The following is an 18,711-nucleotide window of genomic DNA, read 5'->3' on the forward strand; positions in this document are numbered from 1 at the left end:
GTTCATTTTGCAATAATGACCGTCTCGCTGTACATTATCCCTTACTTAGAGCATTCAAAATAAACTAATATGATTTTATTGTCCTGATGGAAATTTGTCTTGGACACATACAGTATCTGCTGTCAAAGGAACAATGCGTAACATTTAGTGGGATCTATTAGCAGAAATAGAATATAATATTCATAACTATGTTTTCATTAGTGTATAATCACCTGAAACTAAGAGTCGTTGTGTTTTCGTTAGCTTAGAATGAGCCCTTCATATTTACATAGGGAGAGGGTCCGTCATGTTGCTGCGCCATGTTTCTACAGTAGCCCAGAATGGACAAACCAAACACTGGCTTTAGCAAAAGCCTTTCACATTTTTTACGTTACCTGGAGGCCACCATAGTTCTCTGACACGCTTGTGAAACTGTGGTAACGTGAGTCGCAGAGTGCAAAACTGTGGTACCACTAGCTGCCGCCTTACTTCTGTTGCTCCTAAAGCAGTGTTATTATGGTAAGGATGGCCTCTGAGCGAGGCGAACGTTACTGCAGTCTTAGAAAAAGAGGAGTGAGCGGAGGGGTACTCAGTTAGTTGCAATCTGTGACCGCACCACTAGATGCCGCCAAATCTTACACACTACCTTTAAGAAAATACAAAATAACAGTGCATACATACAGTACATAAACAGACTGCCACCAACCAACAAATTGCAGACTGCCTGTCGTGCAACACACCAGTAGTCGTCATAATAGTGCAGAATCTGTGCAGTAAGAGTAACGCAGCCTCCTCAACATAGAATCAACATAAAATGTACATGTGTACAGTTAAGATAAAAGCAGCGTTACAGTGGTTAGGCTCTAGCTAGCTTGGCATTTAGGGCTTTGATGGACAAGGGGATACCGCAGGATGTTCTCAACTACGGCATGGTAGAAGAGGAGCAACACTTTCTGGTTGACACCAAAACCCTCAGCCTACGAAGGAAGTTTAGCTGCTGTTGGACCCTTGTAATGAGCTGTTTGGATTCACTAAACAGCATCAAATACACTATTTCTTTCCATTAAATTATTTATATAGAAGCTTTTATACAAGAACTGCAGTTCAAAGTGATTTACATTGAGAGATTTACACCTTATTTCACCTCTATGTCAAAAAGGAAATGGTGATTAACTTTTAATCTAGCAGAAGAAATTCAAAATGAAGGAAGTAGAATGGCAGTGCTGTTGCATGGTGGGTTTATTAGTCACTTGAAAGCCTGATTTTCTGTCCTTATATCTAAGGAGACTGTTCCCAGGCTGCTTCACAGCGTGTGTCTCACTTTTTGGTACAGTGAACAGTAGAGAGAAAGATCTGATGGCATTGTAGCTTACCCACGGGGGCCAGTCTGTGAATATTAGATTAGATTTATAGACAAGTAACGGGATCTATCCTAAAGCTTACTGGAAGACAGTGCAAGAACTTCAGAACGGGGATGGTGTGAGCTCTTTTCTTTGGTCCAGTTAAATCTGTCAGCAGCATTTTGTACTAACGATGAGAGAACCTGAGAGTAACGCTCTGCATAAATCAGGCCTATTTGTAATGAAAACATGCATAAACTTCTCTCTATCTCAGGTAGTAGGTTATTTTATAATGTTTAGAAATGACAGAATGCTGTTTTAGTTACTTTCCTTAAGTGCAACTGGAAAGTTAGATCTGAATCAACGACACACACCACCCTAATTTGTTTCCTGCACCGTAATTTGTGTAGTTAATCATAAGAACTCTTAATCGTAAGCTTAGTTTATTGCTGTCAGGTATCAGATAATAATAAATAAACCATGTTGAATTGGAGTTAAATAACAAACCCCTTGTCAATTACAGGCTACATTATACATTCACGTATTGTAATGTAATCCTATTCAAATGTTTCTGTAGGTAAAATTAAACGCACTGAGGCTCACACAATTTACATAAGAAACCAGTAGCAAAGAAAAGTGAGTTGCAATTGTCTTTTGTTAAATAGGTGTCATTGTATGTTTGAACCATTATCTTTAAATAAGGTAAGGGCATCTAAGTTTATTCTAGGTGAAAACAATTATTTGTCTTCGGTGCAATTCAGAATCATTTCTCCAGATGCCAGGACAGGCTGGGCGTTTCAATTAGATGAAAATAACATCAATGATGGCCGCAAAAACAACAAAGTATTCTGTAGTCTATGGGCACACGCTATAAAGGTAATGGAAGAATCTCACAGGCATAAACTGTATATTAGACCGCAATGAGCCCCCAACAACCGGGACTACTACCGGAAACAGCATAGTATTCCAATATTTTGTGTGGTAATATTGTATCGATACACAGACATCAAGTATCGATCTTTTATTATATAAACTATTAACCTCTTATAATCTGGCGTTGGGCCCGGTCGCTATTCTGTCTTTCAGAGGTTGTAGTGGGCGTAAAGATAGAGTGAAGATATTGGTAAGATACCCCACAGTCCAAATGAAACTAGAAAACCAAGGAATCAATTGGTACCATGTCATGTTAGCTTGTCGGGAAGAATGCTAAATAACGCTCCAAAGTTACGCAAAAATGTTGGTGAGGAAAAACTGGCATGGCCATTTTCAAAGGGGTCCCTTGAACTCTGACCTCAAGATATGTGAATGGAAACTCTGAAATGAACAGAGTGAAAACTGTATCTTATTAGTTAAAACAGATATTGACAAGTTGCATAATTTGCAATTGAAAAAGGTAATATATCGCAATATATCTTATCGCAATAATCACCATATCACAAATTGAAATCTACAATTAAAATCTACATGACAACATACATAATTAACCCCTATTAAACTACAAATTCAAAATTTTGAGTTTTCCGTGCCTTTAAATCATTTTGTCATTTACCAAAATCACTGACCTCTCTTGAAGCTTGCTGACATCTTCCTCTTTGTCATTTTCCTCTTTAGATGCTTCCACCTGTATGTTGTCAGAGTGGATCACCTGGTCTCCCTGTAGTTTATCCTGCGGGATGGGCACACGTTCCCGGGAGCGTTATGTGAAGCAGTTCCCTGATGATGGCTCACTCTGCACCCTGCCCACAGAGGAGACAGAAAACTGTGTGGTCAACGAGGAATGCTGTGAGTTTTCCCATTTCCCTGCCAAGTGTATCAGTTAATACTACAGATCTAATGTATCACTGTAGGTTTACTGTACCTTGTCTTTCCCTCTTGGCCTCAGCTCCTAGCAGTTGTCTGGTTACAGAGTGGGGTGAATGGGATGTCTGCAGTGCCACCTGTGGTCTTGGCATGAAGAGGAGAGAGCGCATGGTGAAGATGCCTCCTGCTGATGGCTCCATTTGTGGGGCAGAGGTGCTGGAGGTGGAGAAGTGCATGATGCCAGAATGTCGTGAGTAGCAGTACTTCCAGGACCACAGTTATCCTGACACCTCCTACATGTTTGCCTCATTAAGCAACGGGGCCGGTAGCCTACGATGACGGACTACTGATGAGACAATCTTACATTTAGTTTTCCTGTAGCAACTCTAAACTTTAATCAAAGAGGATTTTGTTTCAGATTTAACTCTTAAACAATAAATTCAGAACAAAAAAAAATGTAATCAGCTTTTGTCCCTGCATGTTTAAATTGCCAGGTGCTGTTTTGCTTCTACTATTCATGATTTTCTTTTTTAAAAAAAGCAATTTGATCAGTTGCATTTGAGTTAGAATGTTTCACACATGTATGCATTTGATGTTAAAATATTGTTACGTGATACTGAGTGACTGCTGTTATGTATAGACACAATCCCCTGCATGCTGACTCCGTGGTCTGACTGGAGCGACTGCAGTGTGACTTGCGGGAAAGGTTCGAGGACACGACAGCGCATGCTGAAGTCCCCCGTGGAGCTGGGAGAGTGTACAGAAGACTTAGAACAGGTGGAGAAGTGCATGCTACCAGAGTGTCGTAAGTATTTCAATCCACACACCTACATGCTGCTGTACATGTATAATTGATGGAAATTTATGATAATTTCATCTTTGTCATGCAACCTGGTGCCTTGATGCAGATACATACACACTACTGATGAGTTATTTGGCAGCACACAGCACAGAGAACGGAAGTTAACGACCTCTGTACGATGTACCTATTTTAAATTTATAATGTTTACTGGTATGTATGAGACGTAACAGATAAATCCATGTGCTGTATTCACATTTAAGCTTAAATTAACTCTTGCGAAGTACATTAAATGAGTGGCAGGAGTGCATTAAACATGACATGAAAAGTTTTAAATAATAGGTTAAGGACATTAGGAAGGAATTATAAAAAATAGAATTAAGATAAGCAAAGATTTTGAGATTAGTCAGAGCTGTAAAACCTCAGTGAAATTAATGATCTGTTTGAGGTAATTTGGAAACAATTTCCATTACATAGTTTGTCCTGAGTTTATTTTCCAAATGTCCTGTTCAGTACATATTTTGATAACAATTACTTAAACAAATTGAAATGATCCATATCAAAAATGTTGTCCATGTTATATTTTTATGTAACAAAATTAATATTGTTTGATATTTTATTTTATTTTTAAACTCTTAAATTCAGTTATTAGTATTGGCTTCAAAAAGACAGCATCAATTGTGCTTTTTTATTCAACGGTTATTTCATGATGAGCTGTGTGGTCAACAAAAAACAAAGCTTGAAACAGAAGCATATTATAAAGCTATACACTATTTATTTTATTTGAAATGTGTTGGCATCTTTATCCTGCTATCTTGAGATAAATGATACTTGAAGGAAGAGAAGCTGTTGCCAAACACATGAACCTGCCAGGAGAAACACAACTTCTCACTGCGTCCCCCAAAAGGACTGTAATTCATGTATAAATCTGTGTTGTTGCTTTAGGACCAAGAGTTGTTCATATACCGTATAGGCTACTGTATGTATTTATTTTTCATGTCAGTGCTTATTAGTTTACAGCAGCGGTGAGGATGATCCATCAGAGCCATGTGAAAACAAATCCCACCCTCTAGCAAAACAGAAAAGTATTCTCTGTGGTGTCACTGTATAATTTAAGATAAAACACACTGTGTTTTATCCACTAGACGTGGATTCATATATAATCCAGGACTTACAAAAAACACACCCCATCTATCGTCCTCCTCATCAGTTACCACTCATATTGGTTTCCTACTCTGTCACAACGTCCTCTAAACCACTTTGTTTTTGTCTCCTCAGCCATAGACTGCGTCATGTCAGATTGGACTGAGTGGTCCGAGTGTAATAAATCCTGTGGGAAGGGTCATACGATCCGGAGACGCGTGGTAAAGCTGGAGCCTCAGTTTGGAGGGGACACGTGTCCTGAAACCATCCAGAGGAAGAAGTGTAAGATCAGGAAGTGCAACCGGGGACAAGCCAACAGCGACGAGAAGAAACGACGCAAGGAACAGCGTGAAAAGAGGAGGAGCAAACAGGGCAGAGCTGAGGTCGCCTCCGAGCATCCGGGTCGGTATTCACCCTCGTTACATTAAGAACTACAACGCCACACAGAGTATTAAAAACTGAGAGAAGCATTATTCTGATGATCTCTTTTTCTTGGTTTCTATCTTCAGGGTGTAAAATGAGGCCGTGGTCGAGTTGGACGGAATGTACCAAGCTGTGCGGTGGAGGTATTCAAGAACGGCTCATGACAGTGAAGCAGAGGTTTAAGACTGCCCAGCTGTCCAGCTGCAAGGACAGGAAGGAGATCAGGGCTTGTAATGTGCACCCCTGCTAGGAAGGAGTAGGGGGAACGGGGGTGGAAGGGAGGGATGACAGTGGGGCTGGGAGCAGGACAGGGCATGGCACACTGTCGCACAATGATCCAATGCACTCTGTTCAGGGCTGAAATGGCACATGCTTGAATCTGTCTTGGTTAAATCCAGAGTTCAGGTCATCAAGATGAACTTAAAGATCTCACTCTGGATTTAAACTCGGTTGATTCTTCTGTGCTTTTAAACTAGCTCTTATACACATAAGACTCTTTTGCAAGATTACTGTAAACTTGTTGTGGTATAATATATCTTGAAAAATATAATTATGAAATATAAATTGATTTAATAATAAGATAAAGAACTGTTATATCTTGTGGTATCCTTAAGTAGTACAGTATATTCCAGACTTTAAAGCACAGGTGCCCAGCCATTCCAGTGTTTTATACGCCTTCAGTTGTTTTTAGGACACACAATGCCCAGTTGGCTTTTTACCCAGCTATATTGTTGTACATGTAGATGCACCACGATTGAGATCTCCTATGATTTTGAGCATTATTAGAAGATTTTGTTATTTTTTTCGCTGTGGAATTTTTTGATAAGAATGTGTCCCAAGATTCTTACCAAAGTCTTGTGTAGATGTTTTCTAGATGTCTTCTCCTCCTTTTCTTTATCTCTGTTCCTCTAACATATTAATATTTTGGAATAATATCACCTTTACAATAAAAGTAAATGTGACAACTCGTCACCTGGATCTGTCTTTTTATTTTGGAGGATAAAGGTGTAATGTAGGCAGTTGAAGGTTTAAACTTCTCTTGCCACTAGATGGCGATAACTATCTTAAAACCTTTGCCTTTCATAAGGAAACTCCTGAGGCTGCTTGTTCTAATGTCATGCTGTACCAGCGGACTTATCCCTCAACTCCCCCCTGTACCTCTCTCCATAGATCTAATAGCCACAAGGGGGCAGTGTGGTGAATGGAAGACATTCAAAACTACAGTGGGATTACATTTCTGTATTACAATTTGGTCAGTGGTGGAAGTAGTACACAGATCATTTACTTAATGTGAGAAATCAGAGATTTTTGGCTACTTAAAATACACATTTAGGTGTTTATTTTACTACACTTTGTCTATTTGCAGCTGTAAAATAGGTAATGCCTCATTTGCAAATTTAAACATTACATTTCATAAAATTTGTAATACAAAAAATAACTGTCTTAATGTGAGTAATCAACTGGTGAAGTTTCATGGTGATATCTATTAGATGACATTTTGGAACCTAGTCACCTAAATGCAAAATGTATGGAACTTTACAATACATATCTTAAAAGGTGGTTTTCTCAAAATAGTTTTTTTTCTCATACTCTGAGACAGAAATGTCCTCTTCAGTAGCACTTACATACACACATTTTCCAGTTTCATTCATATCTATATTTTGAAGGTTTTTACAGAGGGGTTTGTTCATATACCATTCATAGCCTGATTTATACTACAACATATTCCTAAAAACATGGCAAAAATTATTTTTTTAATGGCTGTTGACAATATTTTCTGATTTATGGAGTGCTAAAAAGAGATATCCAAAATTCCCTCAGTAAAAACCTTTGACTAATATGTTAACAAAATGAAACAAGAATTTTAAACCTGGCTTTATCCAATTTTACAATTTCTGTTCTGGAAATGCATGCAAATTATACATTTCTAAAATTAAGAAGATAATGCTACATTTGCATATTTAAATTACTTTGTCCATGATTAATCGCAAATTAATCTCCGATTTTCTATCTGTTCAAAATGTACCTTAAAGGGAGATTTGTTAAGCATTTAATACTCTTATCATGCCAGTGGGCAAATATGCTTGCTTTATGCAAATGTACGTATATATTTATTATTAGAAATCAATTACCCCTACAAAACAATGACAAATATTGTCCAGAAACCCTCACAGGTACTGCATTTAGCATACAAAATATCCTCAAATCATAACATGGCAAACTCAAGCCCAATAACCAATAGAATCCATTTTCAGGTCAAAGGACCCCTTTGAAAATGTGGCCATGCAAGTTTGGAGCGTTATTTAGCCTCCTTCACGAAGCTAGTATGACATGGTTTATACTAATAGATTCCGTAGGTTTTCTAGTTTCATATGATGCCAGTATCTCCACTCTGGCTCTAAAACTGAGCCCACTACAACCTCCGAAAGATCGATTGCGTTAATAGGTTAAAGAAATTAGTGGCGTTAAAACAAATTTGCGTTAACGCATTATTGCGTAAACTTTGACAGCCCTAATTCAAACATAATCTCAGAAATGGTTTAATACAAAAAAATAATTGCCTTAATGTAAGTAATCAACTGGGGAAGTTTCATGGTGGTATCCATTAGTTAAATTACATTTTTACCCAATTCACCTGGGGTGTCTCCTCTTAAGTAAAAACAGCAGTACGACAATGTAGAAATACACTGTTACAAGTAAAAGTGCATTCAGAATTATACTAAATTAAAAGCACAAAAGTATTAGCATCAAAATAGACAATATAAAAAGTACCAAAATGGATGGACCAGATCCAAATTCAAAATAATAAAAATGCTTCTAGTCAAAGGCAATGGAACAAGGACATCATTTGACAGTAATGTCCCTCTAGACAGAAATCGAGGAGCATTCAAAGGTATTTTGCCCCTCTTCAGAGAGGGTGTACTCTCTCTTTAAAGAAACATAGAGGTTGGAGTGCAGTGAATTTGTATGTACATGTGCTAGCTGAGATCTTGAAAGAATCTTCCCCCCTACTCTCTGGTGTAATCGGTAGGGGGAGGGGATGATGTTAGGCTTTCCTCACAGTGGGGACAGGGGTGAAAAATTCAATACACACATCACAATGCCATTCTTGTTTCCATGCCAACACAACCACACATGGGGGAAGCCTACACACTTCACACGCGTTGGAAACATGGAAAGGAAAATATTACCGCTCTGATTGAGCTGTTGAAACAGAAATTGCTGCAGAGGCTGCGACAAGAGGCGCATGGGTTAAACAAAAAAAAAGAAGAAATGGATGAAGGATGTGTGTTTATCCTTTTGTGTGATCTGGTTGGAAACCCTGCTAGACCTCTCGTGCAGTGCAGGCTGGTGGTTATGTAGCCATTGTGAGATCAGACTCAGACTGGAAATCAACTCAGCGATGCAGTTATGCCAGTAGATCTTCCACGTCTCTGTGATATTATAATGAGTTGCCTCTGTCTGTGGACTAATTGATGAATATTTATATTCTGGGGGAAGGCCACACTGCTGACATAAAAACTGAACTCTCCAACCTCTTCCTCATTTAGTCTGATTCTCAATGAGCTTCAAAGGTTTCAATAACTGTGAGTGAAATGCAGGTCCATGTTGTGGGGATAGAGGGACTCTGCCACATGGGTTAGCTAAGATCTTTTAGTATCACCTATCTGAAACATCACCTTTTTGATTTATATTTTTGCCTTAACATCTTTGTGAGGCAAGACACATGTATTCTATTACTGCAACACCTTTTCCTTATTTCAAAAATGCCTCTGGCACAACACTGTGTGGTGAAAGCCGTGCGCAGTGGGTTTATTCATAAGAGGTTTTACAGTATCTATAAAACTCGCTGAACATGGAACATCAGTCTCTGATTTATTTTGTGTAAAGTCATTTCATACTCTGCACGTTGATCCAAACCTTTTCTTTTGGTCACAAACACTGATTCAACCATTGAAGACTACACTGCGTACCAAACCTATAACAGAGATGCAATTCCTGTACGAAATTAGGATTTTTCAAACTGTGAACATCTGTGTGCACATGTAATAATGTACTGAAGCTATAAATAGATACCCCCGCAAGAAGTGCAGGGCTTTTTTCTGTTTAACAACAAGACTACAGCAATGCTAGCTAAGGCTGTAGCAATAACCACAATACCACGCTATATTGACAAGCCAACCGCAGGGGATGGCAAACAACATCCACCACTGATAGATTCACGTTTGTTTTTTTAATTCTTTGCAGTGGGAGCGCCACATATTTACACTATGCTACAAATGCCAGCAGCGTGACAAGGCGCTGAGCATTCTGCACTGAGCGCTGCAAGTTTGGTGTTTTTTGTTCTGGTCAGCGAGAGTTGAACATTTTTTAAGTTTGGGTAAAACGCTGCGCTCCATTCCAGCCGTCCAATCACAATGGTTTGATTTGTGACATTTTAGAGCAATACGAGGACATTAGACAAATATTTCACTGAAGCAGTTCCTAGTCAGCAAGGAGTGAGAAAGAGAATACATCAACTTTGACCCCATGGTGGTCTTGCCTCTAAATCAAAGTGAAAAGGCTCAAACACAAATGTGCTTTCTTCCTAAACAGCATATCTGCCTTGTAGCAATATTTGTATGACCTCTGGATAAAATTGTGCCAAAGGTTACATTACTGTCTGTTTTCTACTTGTCTTTTTGTTTGTCTGTATACCTCATCTGCTACAAGTTTAAACTATCCACTAAAACTAAATCTGTTGATCAAGATCACCATAAGTTAGGGGCTGTGGCTGTCCACTTATCAGCATGATTACACAACTGTTACCTCATATCATCATAAAGCAGTTTAAGAATATAAGCTCTTAATAATGATACATAACTGCCCCCTTCCCCTTCGGTAATCTACAAGATAATATACATGTTAATGAAGCTTAATATACCAGCATATCTTTTCACTTAATTATATATTTTTGTGATGAATCATTTTACATAGAAACAAAGCCAAGTCTTCAAATTGTTGCATGACACATATTGCCGGCATGCCTCATACTGGTATGCCATCTGTCTCATGATGTGACAAGCTTCTTGATGCGTTTCAACGATCATTTGTCCTCTTCTGAATGACAGGGGAAAAACGCTATTAAATTGGGTTGGGTTATAGAAAGTGGATTATTATTGTTTTCTTTCAGTTTGACAGCAGACGTTTTGTTTCGCTTTGTTAAGGCAGTGAGGCACAAGTGGAAAAAGCTCTGTGGAACCAGTATAGTGTGTGATTGAGTTGGCAAATTCTGCTCACCGTGGTTTGATTTGCCTCGCAGCCTTTTTGAATGCGATGGGTCAGTCTATTCATTGACAAACATACACAAGGAAGGAAGAAATAAGTGAAGCTGCCCTTCAGTTTTTTTAAACGAGGACGGAAATGCAGCTACAGTATATCTCTCCTTGTTATTGGCCTCACAGGCAGTTCCTCAGTCTGGACAGAGAGACAGAGGAAATATAGGATTTCATAAACTAATAAACCTCAGAAGGAAAATCAATATGGTTGCTAACCCTGAAAAGGCTCTTTTCCACAAATGTATAGACCACAGCAGCAATCAATGTTGTGAGTTTATAACCTGTTCAGACTTGGAACAGGAGGAATCGGTGAAAAGTCACTAAGCATTACAGCATCTTCAGAATATTTAGTTACATAAACAATTACAGTGTGTAGGGCAGAGCCGGGGCTTTTCTGTGTGAAGTTTTTCAGCCCCGGGCTGCAGATTGCCTCCCTGAGGGCATAGCTAATTATCTGGCTCCAGTGTTATGCATGTTTAATTTCAAAACTGGAATGGCCACTCTGCTTGTTGTCCTGCTCATTTTTTTCTCTCTTTCATTTACTGTCACCCCTTCTTTCTAGCGCTGGCAAAGACTAGGAAAACCCTTTTACAGCGATAGCACAAGATGATTTTCCTGTCATGTTATCTTCCTGTTGCTGGGGAAACGCATTTTGCGGGGATTCACAGAGCACTAATCTGAAATTGACTGGCATTCCACAGCAACACTACAGAGACCCGCTACGAGGCTTCTGTGGAGCCTGATTGTCATTGTAAATTAAAGCTTGAGTGGGTGACAACACAAATGAAAAACAGAACATTGAACAATGAAAGATTATTGTCAGACATGCTAAATAGTTTAGCACCTCATTCCCACTCAAATACAGTATGTATATACGGATTTGTTAATACATATTGTTTCATTATATTTAATGGTATTTCTATTCTAAGTTAAAGGGCCAGTGTGTAACAATTAGGGGGATCTATTGGCAGAAATGAAATATAATATTAATAAGTATGTTTTCTTAAGTGTATAAATCACTTGAAAATAAGAGTTGTGTTTTCGTTACCTTAGAATAAGCCATTTATATCGACATGGAGCGGGTCCCCTCTCCACGACGTTTTAACAGTATCCCAGAACGGACAAACCAGACTCTGTTAACCTTTCCTGCTTGGGCCGGAGTTGATTATGTTACCCGCTCCCGACGCTGCCGCTCTCTCATTCTTGCTTCACCATTCACTTTCCACGTAAACACACACTCTACGCACTGGCTCTGTTCCAAATGACCTACGCTACTCTTACAACAACTGGTTCTAGAGAGGCTCCTTCGCGTTTTCGCTTTGGCCACCGTAGCTCTCCTACATGCTTGGCACACAGGAGAGGCTTCGGTTGGTTGTAATCTGCAACCTCACCGCTAGATACCGCCAGATCCTACACACTGTTCCTTTACATAATTGTATATTTGTTCTATGTGAGTGTAGCGTGAAGGGGTTACAACTTACATTTCATTGTGCAACCCTGTGTTGAAAAATGACGAATACATGAACCTTGTTATAACATAACCCTTATAACCCTAAATAATAGCAGAAATTGTATTCTGCTGCTGCTTCTCTGACTACTCTAATACTTGTCTCACTTTGTCTTGAGCTATAATCTCTACAAGAAAAAGGTCTGGGAATGAACTCTATTTTTGAATAGCCCTAATGCCCCATGGGACATGATGAACACTTAGGTAGGTGGATAGTATTTCACACTTTGCATGGCAGAATCTATATCAGCTTCAGGGTGTTGTATGGTGGATTGTAATATATCCTTTTCACTGCCAACATGCCAATACACAAACTGGGCAAAGCAGATGTCATTTTGCCTCCCTGTCTATAACTATATAACCCTCGAATGCACCTGATTTGTCCCTGGTTCTCTGCTCGCCATTTCAAACAGGAAACAACACGGTGGCCTGCTTATAAACTTTCTATCATTTCGTCTAAACAATCCACCCAAATCTATTTCTGAAAATGTCTGCAATGCCACTGCTAAATCTCGTTTCATTTTAGAACTATATGGCCTAGTTATCACCTTGGTCAAACTAGTTGAGATTTTTAAATTGTATGTATATACAGACCCCCTCCAACATGCCTCTTCACCAAGGCCTCGAGCACCAATGGCAGTTCCCGCTGTAGGGAGGAGGCACGCATCACCGGGCGTTGTCTCCTGACCACCTGCGAGAACCGCTTCACGAGAGGGTGGCCAAACACCAGTCTGTTGCCAAAACCCTTGGGGCATGAAGAAATTGCTGCTGCATACACTTTAACAGTGGTATGAGACAGCCCTCTATCCATCAAACACAGTAAAAAAGAGAGAGAAGACTCAATTGCACAGGAGAGGGAATCATCCTTTCCTCGCACCAGTGTTGGAACCCTCACCATTTTGCCCTGTAACAGGCAGTAATGATACCGCTCTTGCCGCCTGGATGGTCTGCACAATCTGTACAGACCGTCCAGCCCTGCTCAGTCTCTCAGGAGCCAAACTTGGAGAGGATGGCCCAGAGTGGGCAACGCGCCTATCACACCCACCTCCTGAGGTCACAATGAATCAGAGGAAGATGCAGGGAAAAACAACATTCACCTGTTCTCATGTCTTATTGCAAAAGTATTAGAACATAAAATCCGGTAAATAGGAGACACCACAAGAGTAAAAAGGTCCACAAACGCTACACAATTCTCTAACTTAAGGCTGCACCAACAGACAGTGTTTCTATTTTTAACAGAAATATTGGATTTAGTAGTTTTCTCACTCTGGAAACACCCTTAGGATTTGGATTCATGTCTTTATCTCTTTTAGCTGAAAAACAACCAGTTTGATAGTCATGGCTAAATAGGGTAATTGTCTCAGGATAAAAATCCCAGATCCAGATCGCCACCAAGACAGAATCAATTATTCTATGGCCTGAGGACTGTCTGTCTGCTGAATTTCATTTCAAGTTTTTTGAGATATACTGCCGCCTATCAGACACAAATCATGACTTTCTCAGCAGAGTTATTCATTTTTGTGAGTTCCTGTGATGAATGGACAGAAAGAATAGAAAGTCACAAAGAGGACACACAGTTTCATAAAGGGTTAAAGTGTTGTTTTTGTGGTGCTCTGTGGAAAATGTTCTCCTTCAAACTACTTCTTAATACCTCACAGCAATCTCTGATTGGCTGAGGCCCATTGCCCTACAGTCCTACAGGCTATCATGACCACGCCCCCTTTTGGAAAAAGAAATACCGTGTCCCTCGTTGACAGCAACAGAGTTAACAGAGGAAATTTAAACAGGTCTCCAAACTTCTACTGTAAACAAACTGGTAATAGTAATAACGCTATGTCGAAGAGTTGCTGTGGGATTGGTTGCACCAACAATGAATCCAAAAACGCTGATCTCCAATTTGTTCCGCTGCCATGTCCTAAAAAAAATATCATAGAGGGGCTTCCATCCTCTGCCATCTTTCAGTCTGTCAACTCTCTCTCGTCCTGTGTGTGAAATATGACACCTGCTACTCTGAACTGAGACTCCGTATAGAGCAAAATGCATCAACTCTCAGTTTGTAGCGTCCGTCATCCAACTATCTATTGATAACATGCCGCTGATACGCCAAAATGAACTAAATGGGTTTTATTTCTGTTAAAAAAGCAAAACGACAGTGGGTATGTAATGTAGTCGATGTGTGCCCGGCCACCATGTAACTGTGGTAACACTAACTACTGCGACAAGCGTACTATGGGATCTTTGATTTTCTAAGGGGGCGCGGCCTTGAATTTTTGCAAAGTACCCGAATGTGCCGGTCTGATGTATAGGCTGTTTATGCAAATCTACCTCATCCTAATTCATGTTTTTTTTCAGAAATCCTTTTATTCATTTGTTCTTTAATTTTTCGACAACACATTTCTGGTTCTGTTGGTGTTTTTGGAGGCGTTTCACTTCCTAAAAAACAGTGTAGACATTGACCGAAGACTTGGCAATCTGCTTGTGAGATGCTTACATCCTGCTTGCATGTGGCATCTGCTCTAGTCTGGGTTGCCATACAGGACTGGTTCAAAACATGCTTAAGTCAAATTTGGTAGGCTTTCATTGCCACCCTGTTGCGAAGTAGTTGGCCCCAGCTTTTCTTGAGCACAGAAACTGTGTATTGAGATACTGTAGTCCCATCTGTATCTAATCAAATATTTGCAAGATGCTCTGCCAAAATGTAAGCAGTGTTTCTCACCAGTACTCCACCTGAGTGCTGCTTATTATTACAGTGCTGCTTATTAATAAATTACGTAAGCCATCACAAAAAAATAGGGACCCCACTTGTTCCCCCTTGTGAGCTACCTTTCTTATGCACTTTTGAAAAACTTAATTCCACATAGGTAGCAAATGAAAAAAATCGTACATACATGTTTTTTGATTGAGTGGGTATACATTCACACACTCTGCATCTTGTTGCCTCACGACATCAATTCATCTTCCAGTGAGCTTTCATTCCCTGAAGGTGTCAATTACATTCAGGACATGGCCACAGATGAAGTTGAATCTCAGAGTCAATGTGAAGCCGCCAATAAGCCTGTATCAACTGTTCTTTTGGCCTCTACTGATTTGTGTGAGATAGACAGAAAAAAGCACGGCTTCTGGCAGATTATATCACTGTTAATGTGGTTGGTAGCAAAATGGCATCACACACTTAGCAGGTGTGTTGCCCAACACCATAACAGACAGGACACAACAAGTGTGATGATGGTTTCAGCAGCAGGGGAGCTTTTTACGTACATCGCCATCTACAGAGGATGCTTATTGTCCGAAGTGATTCTCTGCTAAATATATAACCTGCATTAACAGTCACACCATAATGGCTACCCTGCACCCCTAAGAATTCAATTGAAAGCGCTAAATAATGTGGCAGACATTTTTGGCAGCAGTAACATGTACTGTAGTGCCAACCAGACCGTGCCCAGTTAGTGTGATCAGGGGGAGCAAAGAAAGATTATCTGAGAATCAATGAGAGCTCAGTGGAGGAATGACCTGTTTATACAAGCTAATGGGTCCCAGTGCAGCGCCAGAGCATGTAATGGTTCCTACTAATGTTTGCTCACATCATTTAAACGCTCTCTCTCTGTGACTCTCTCTCACCAAGGAACTCTTTATCGCAGGCTTTGTAACTCTTGCTTCTTCCAACCCTGTTTATTGCTCCTGAGTTGGCTCTAGTGTTATTCCCTTGAACCAAAAGGCTTCAAGCTATTTTTTTATTCTAGACATTGTAGGCTTGCATGGGGATGTGGGAAGTGTGTATAGGTGTTTGCTTATGTCATATGCAGAATAAGCAGACTCAAAGACAAAGCAAGTGGGTTAAGAAGTCCACAACTAACAAACAACTGTAAATCTGCTTCTTATACACCTACATCTATATATTCAGTAAAGCAAGTCAATACTGTTTCTACTGAATCATATAGTTATGTGCACATGAATATTTGGATGATACTTCTGAGCTCCATAAACAATGCACGTTAATCTATCTTTATGAATATGTGGTAGCCTTACTTGAGTCATTCTACATTCGGATATCTTACACATGAAGATAAGAGAGATACAGCCATGTCACTTTCCAATGAGAACATAACACTAAACTATACATCAAACTTCAAGCAAGCAAATCAAGCAAAAAGCCCTGAAAAGGACCATTCCTAGGTAAATACTGTGTTTACTGTAATCTATTTAAAGATAGTGTTGCTGCTAGGTCTCATTTAAGATTTTACATGATTATTTGCACATTATGTGTGCTTAAACTAATATTTACAATACACAAGTTAGGTAAGTGCCATGTAAAGTGGCAAAACATTACAACAAGTACAAATTGTAGGAAGTATTTCATGATGATAATGAGTGTGCACATGTAAATGAAAATTGCAGAACTTAATGGAATCTCAGACCATAGTGTCAGATCCAGAAGGTTTCTGCAAGAGAGGCAAAGTCCCGCCCCTTCCAGTGGACCACCATGGGATCTTATTTTGGGAAAAATATGAACGGTAGTCAACGGAGAGAGACAAATATTTTTTTGATCCCATTTGATTTGCGCCGTGAATCACACACATGATGTTTGTCAATTTAAAAGATAATTTTGAAAGTCAAGAAAGTCGCAGTTTGTTGTAAAACTGTTGAAGTATAAGACTGTGAAAATACATAATTAGAAAGACTACTCTCGTTCGTTCTTTCACTTCCAGGCTGATAAAAAGACCAGAAGTCGCTGGATAAAACACATCAGGTAAGATAATGTTTCATTTGTGCATGGTCATCATAGCTAAGTTAGCTAGCTAGCTAGTTAGTGTCGGTGACGTATATTGTGCGAGACGAGAGATGTAGTTCACTGAGCAGTTTCACACAAAACTAAATGATACTACGACAAACTGCGACTTTCTTAATTGGGAAAAATTAATGTGTGATTCATGGCGCAATTCAAACGGGATAAAAAAATATCTGTCTCTCGTCGTTGACTACTGTACATATTTCTTTCCAAAATAAGGTCACATGGGGTCCATCGGAAGGGGAGGGATATCGCCTCTCTATAGAAATGCTTCCATAAAATGCATACAAGAATCCTTCCTCACAAGTTTGCAGCCACTACAGTCAAGTTAAAGGAATGAGTGAGATATTTATTAAATAGGTTATTAACATTGCTCATTACTACTGATATGATGCTACATGTCAAAATGATGTATTGTGGCAGCTTTTCTTTTCCTGTTAAGAGACACAGTTGTGCCTTCTTTCACAGTTATTTGCATGTTAACAGGTTCTACCGCCCTTGTGACTAACACTGTTATCATATGATAACATTGTGCTTCACAGCTATACCCTAAACACAGTTTCCTAATTAGCTTCCTTCTGTGTTGCTAAGCAGTCTCAACTGTGCCAGCAGATACAAAAGCCAGAAAATGATAATTTTTAATTGATAAATCATCCACAATCATAGGCAGTTTTGGCTACAGAAGATCAGATTTTTCCACAACACTGCCTGCGTGAAGCATGCAGGCTGAAAAAGCACAAATTCTCTGCTTGGAAACATATATCTAAAAACACATTGCAACATTCAAGCTTAAACTGGAGCTGTAAGTCCATGTGGCCCATTTCCGTGTGGATGGAACAGATTTCACCCTGAAGGAATCATTGTTTTCATCAGGTTTTCCCTGTCAAGTGCTTTCTCCAGTAAGAAACAGGTAGTCGGTTTCGGTTCAGGCTATTCCCAGCTGTTCTGCACCAGTGCCACCCTGATCCGACACTTGGTGAGCAGAATAGTGATCAATCCCTTCACCTACGAATGGAAACGGACAGCCATAACCAGAGACATAAGAGCTATAGAGGTACTTGCCGCACTGTTACCACGGCAACAGGCCGTGCGGGGGGGCATCATCATCGGCTCTCTGAGATTGGCTGTTGGTGGTTTGGTGCAATGGTTCAGCTTAGTTGGTTGTTCTGACCTCCGCGAGAGACAGAAAGTGGTTGAATGGTTTTCAATCTACCTTGATCTGGTGGAATCAGATTGGTGATGGAAAGATGGGGAAGACTGTAGATCTGACTGCTGAAAGCCTGGGATAATAACATGCAGCTTGAAAAGAAACACGCATGATTCAATTATATAAAAAGCCATATTAGAATTTACCATTAAAGACACATCCTATATTCATTTTGTGCCTCTCAAATCTCTGCCTGTCTATTTTCACTACACTTGGTGGAAGGTAAGGGTCAAAAACTACATGTAATAATAAAGCAAATCTAAGTTTTTAGATTAAATATTTATATTTATTTGCATATAGATGTATGTTCCCTAATTGCACCACTGTGATGTCTGTATTTCAGTTGTGTACGCCTCGCCATACTGAACCCATGGGACACATGTGCAATATACACAGCCAGCCTCACAGA

At 39.7% G+C, this 18,711-nt stretch overlaps 1 protein-coding gene and 1 long non-coding RNA gene across 7 annotated transcripts in view; one reads left to right on the forward strand and one right to left on the reverse strand.

Moving 5' to 3' along the window:
* The window catches only part of spon1a (spondin 1a), a 138,596-nt gene extending 132,139 nt beyond the window's left edge, over positions 1-6,457 (forward strand). For all 5 annotated transcript variants that reach the window (XM_074613713.1, XM_074613688.1, XM_074613695.1 and 2 more), the window contains 5 exons: positions 2,931-3,101; positions 3,202-3,369; positions 3,760-3,924; positions 5,197-5,463; positions 5,571-6,457. In XM_074613713.1, coding sequence (XP_074469814.1) covers positions 2,931-3,101; positions 3,202-3,369; positions 3,760-3,924; positions 5,197-5,463; positions 5,571-5,734 — 935 coding nt within the window. In that variant the 3' untranslated portion in view covers positions 5,735-6,457. The remainder of the gene's footprint in view (positions 1-2,930; positions 3,102-3,201; positions 3,370-3,759; positions 3,925-5,196; positions 5,464-5,570) is intronic.
* Positions 1-18,711, reverse strand: part of LOC141754602 (uncharacterized) — a 479,452-nt gene that overhangs the window by 2,813 nt on the left and 457,928 nt on the right. For both annotated transcript variants that reach the window (XR_012590683.1, XR_012590682.1), the window contains exons 3-4: positions 3,178-3,335; positions 2,882-3,055 (exon numbers count right to left, since the gene is read on the reverse strand). This is a non-coding gene — a long non-coding RNA (uncharacterized LOC141754602). The remainder of the gene's footprint in view (positions 1-2,881; positions 3,056-3,177; positions 3,336-18,711) is intronic.

The sequence above is a fragment of the Sebastes fasciatus genome, chromosome 2 (assembly GCF_043250625.1).
Source record: "Sebastes fasciatus isolate fSebFas1 chromosome 2, fSebFas1.pri, whole genome shotgun sequence".
NCBI lineage: Eukaryota > Metazoa > Chordata > Actinopteri > Perciformes > Sebastidae > Sebastes > Sebastes fasciatus.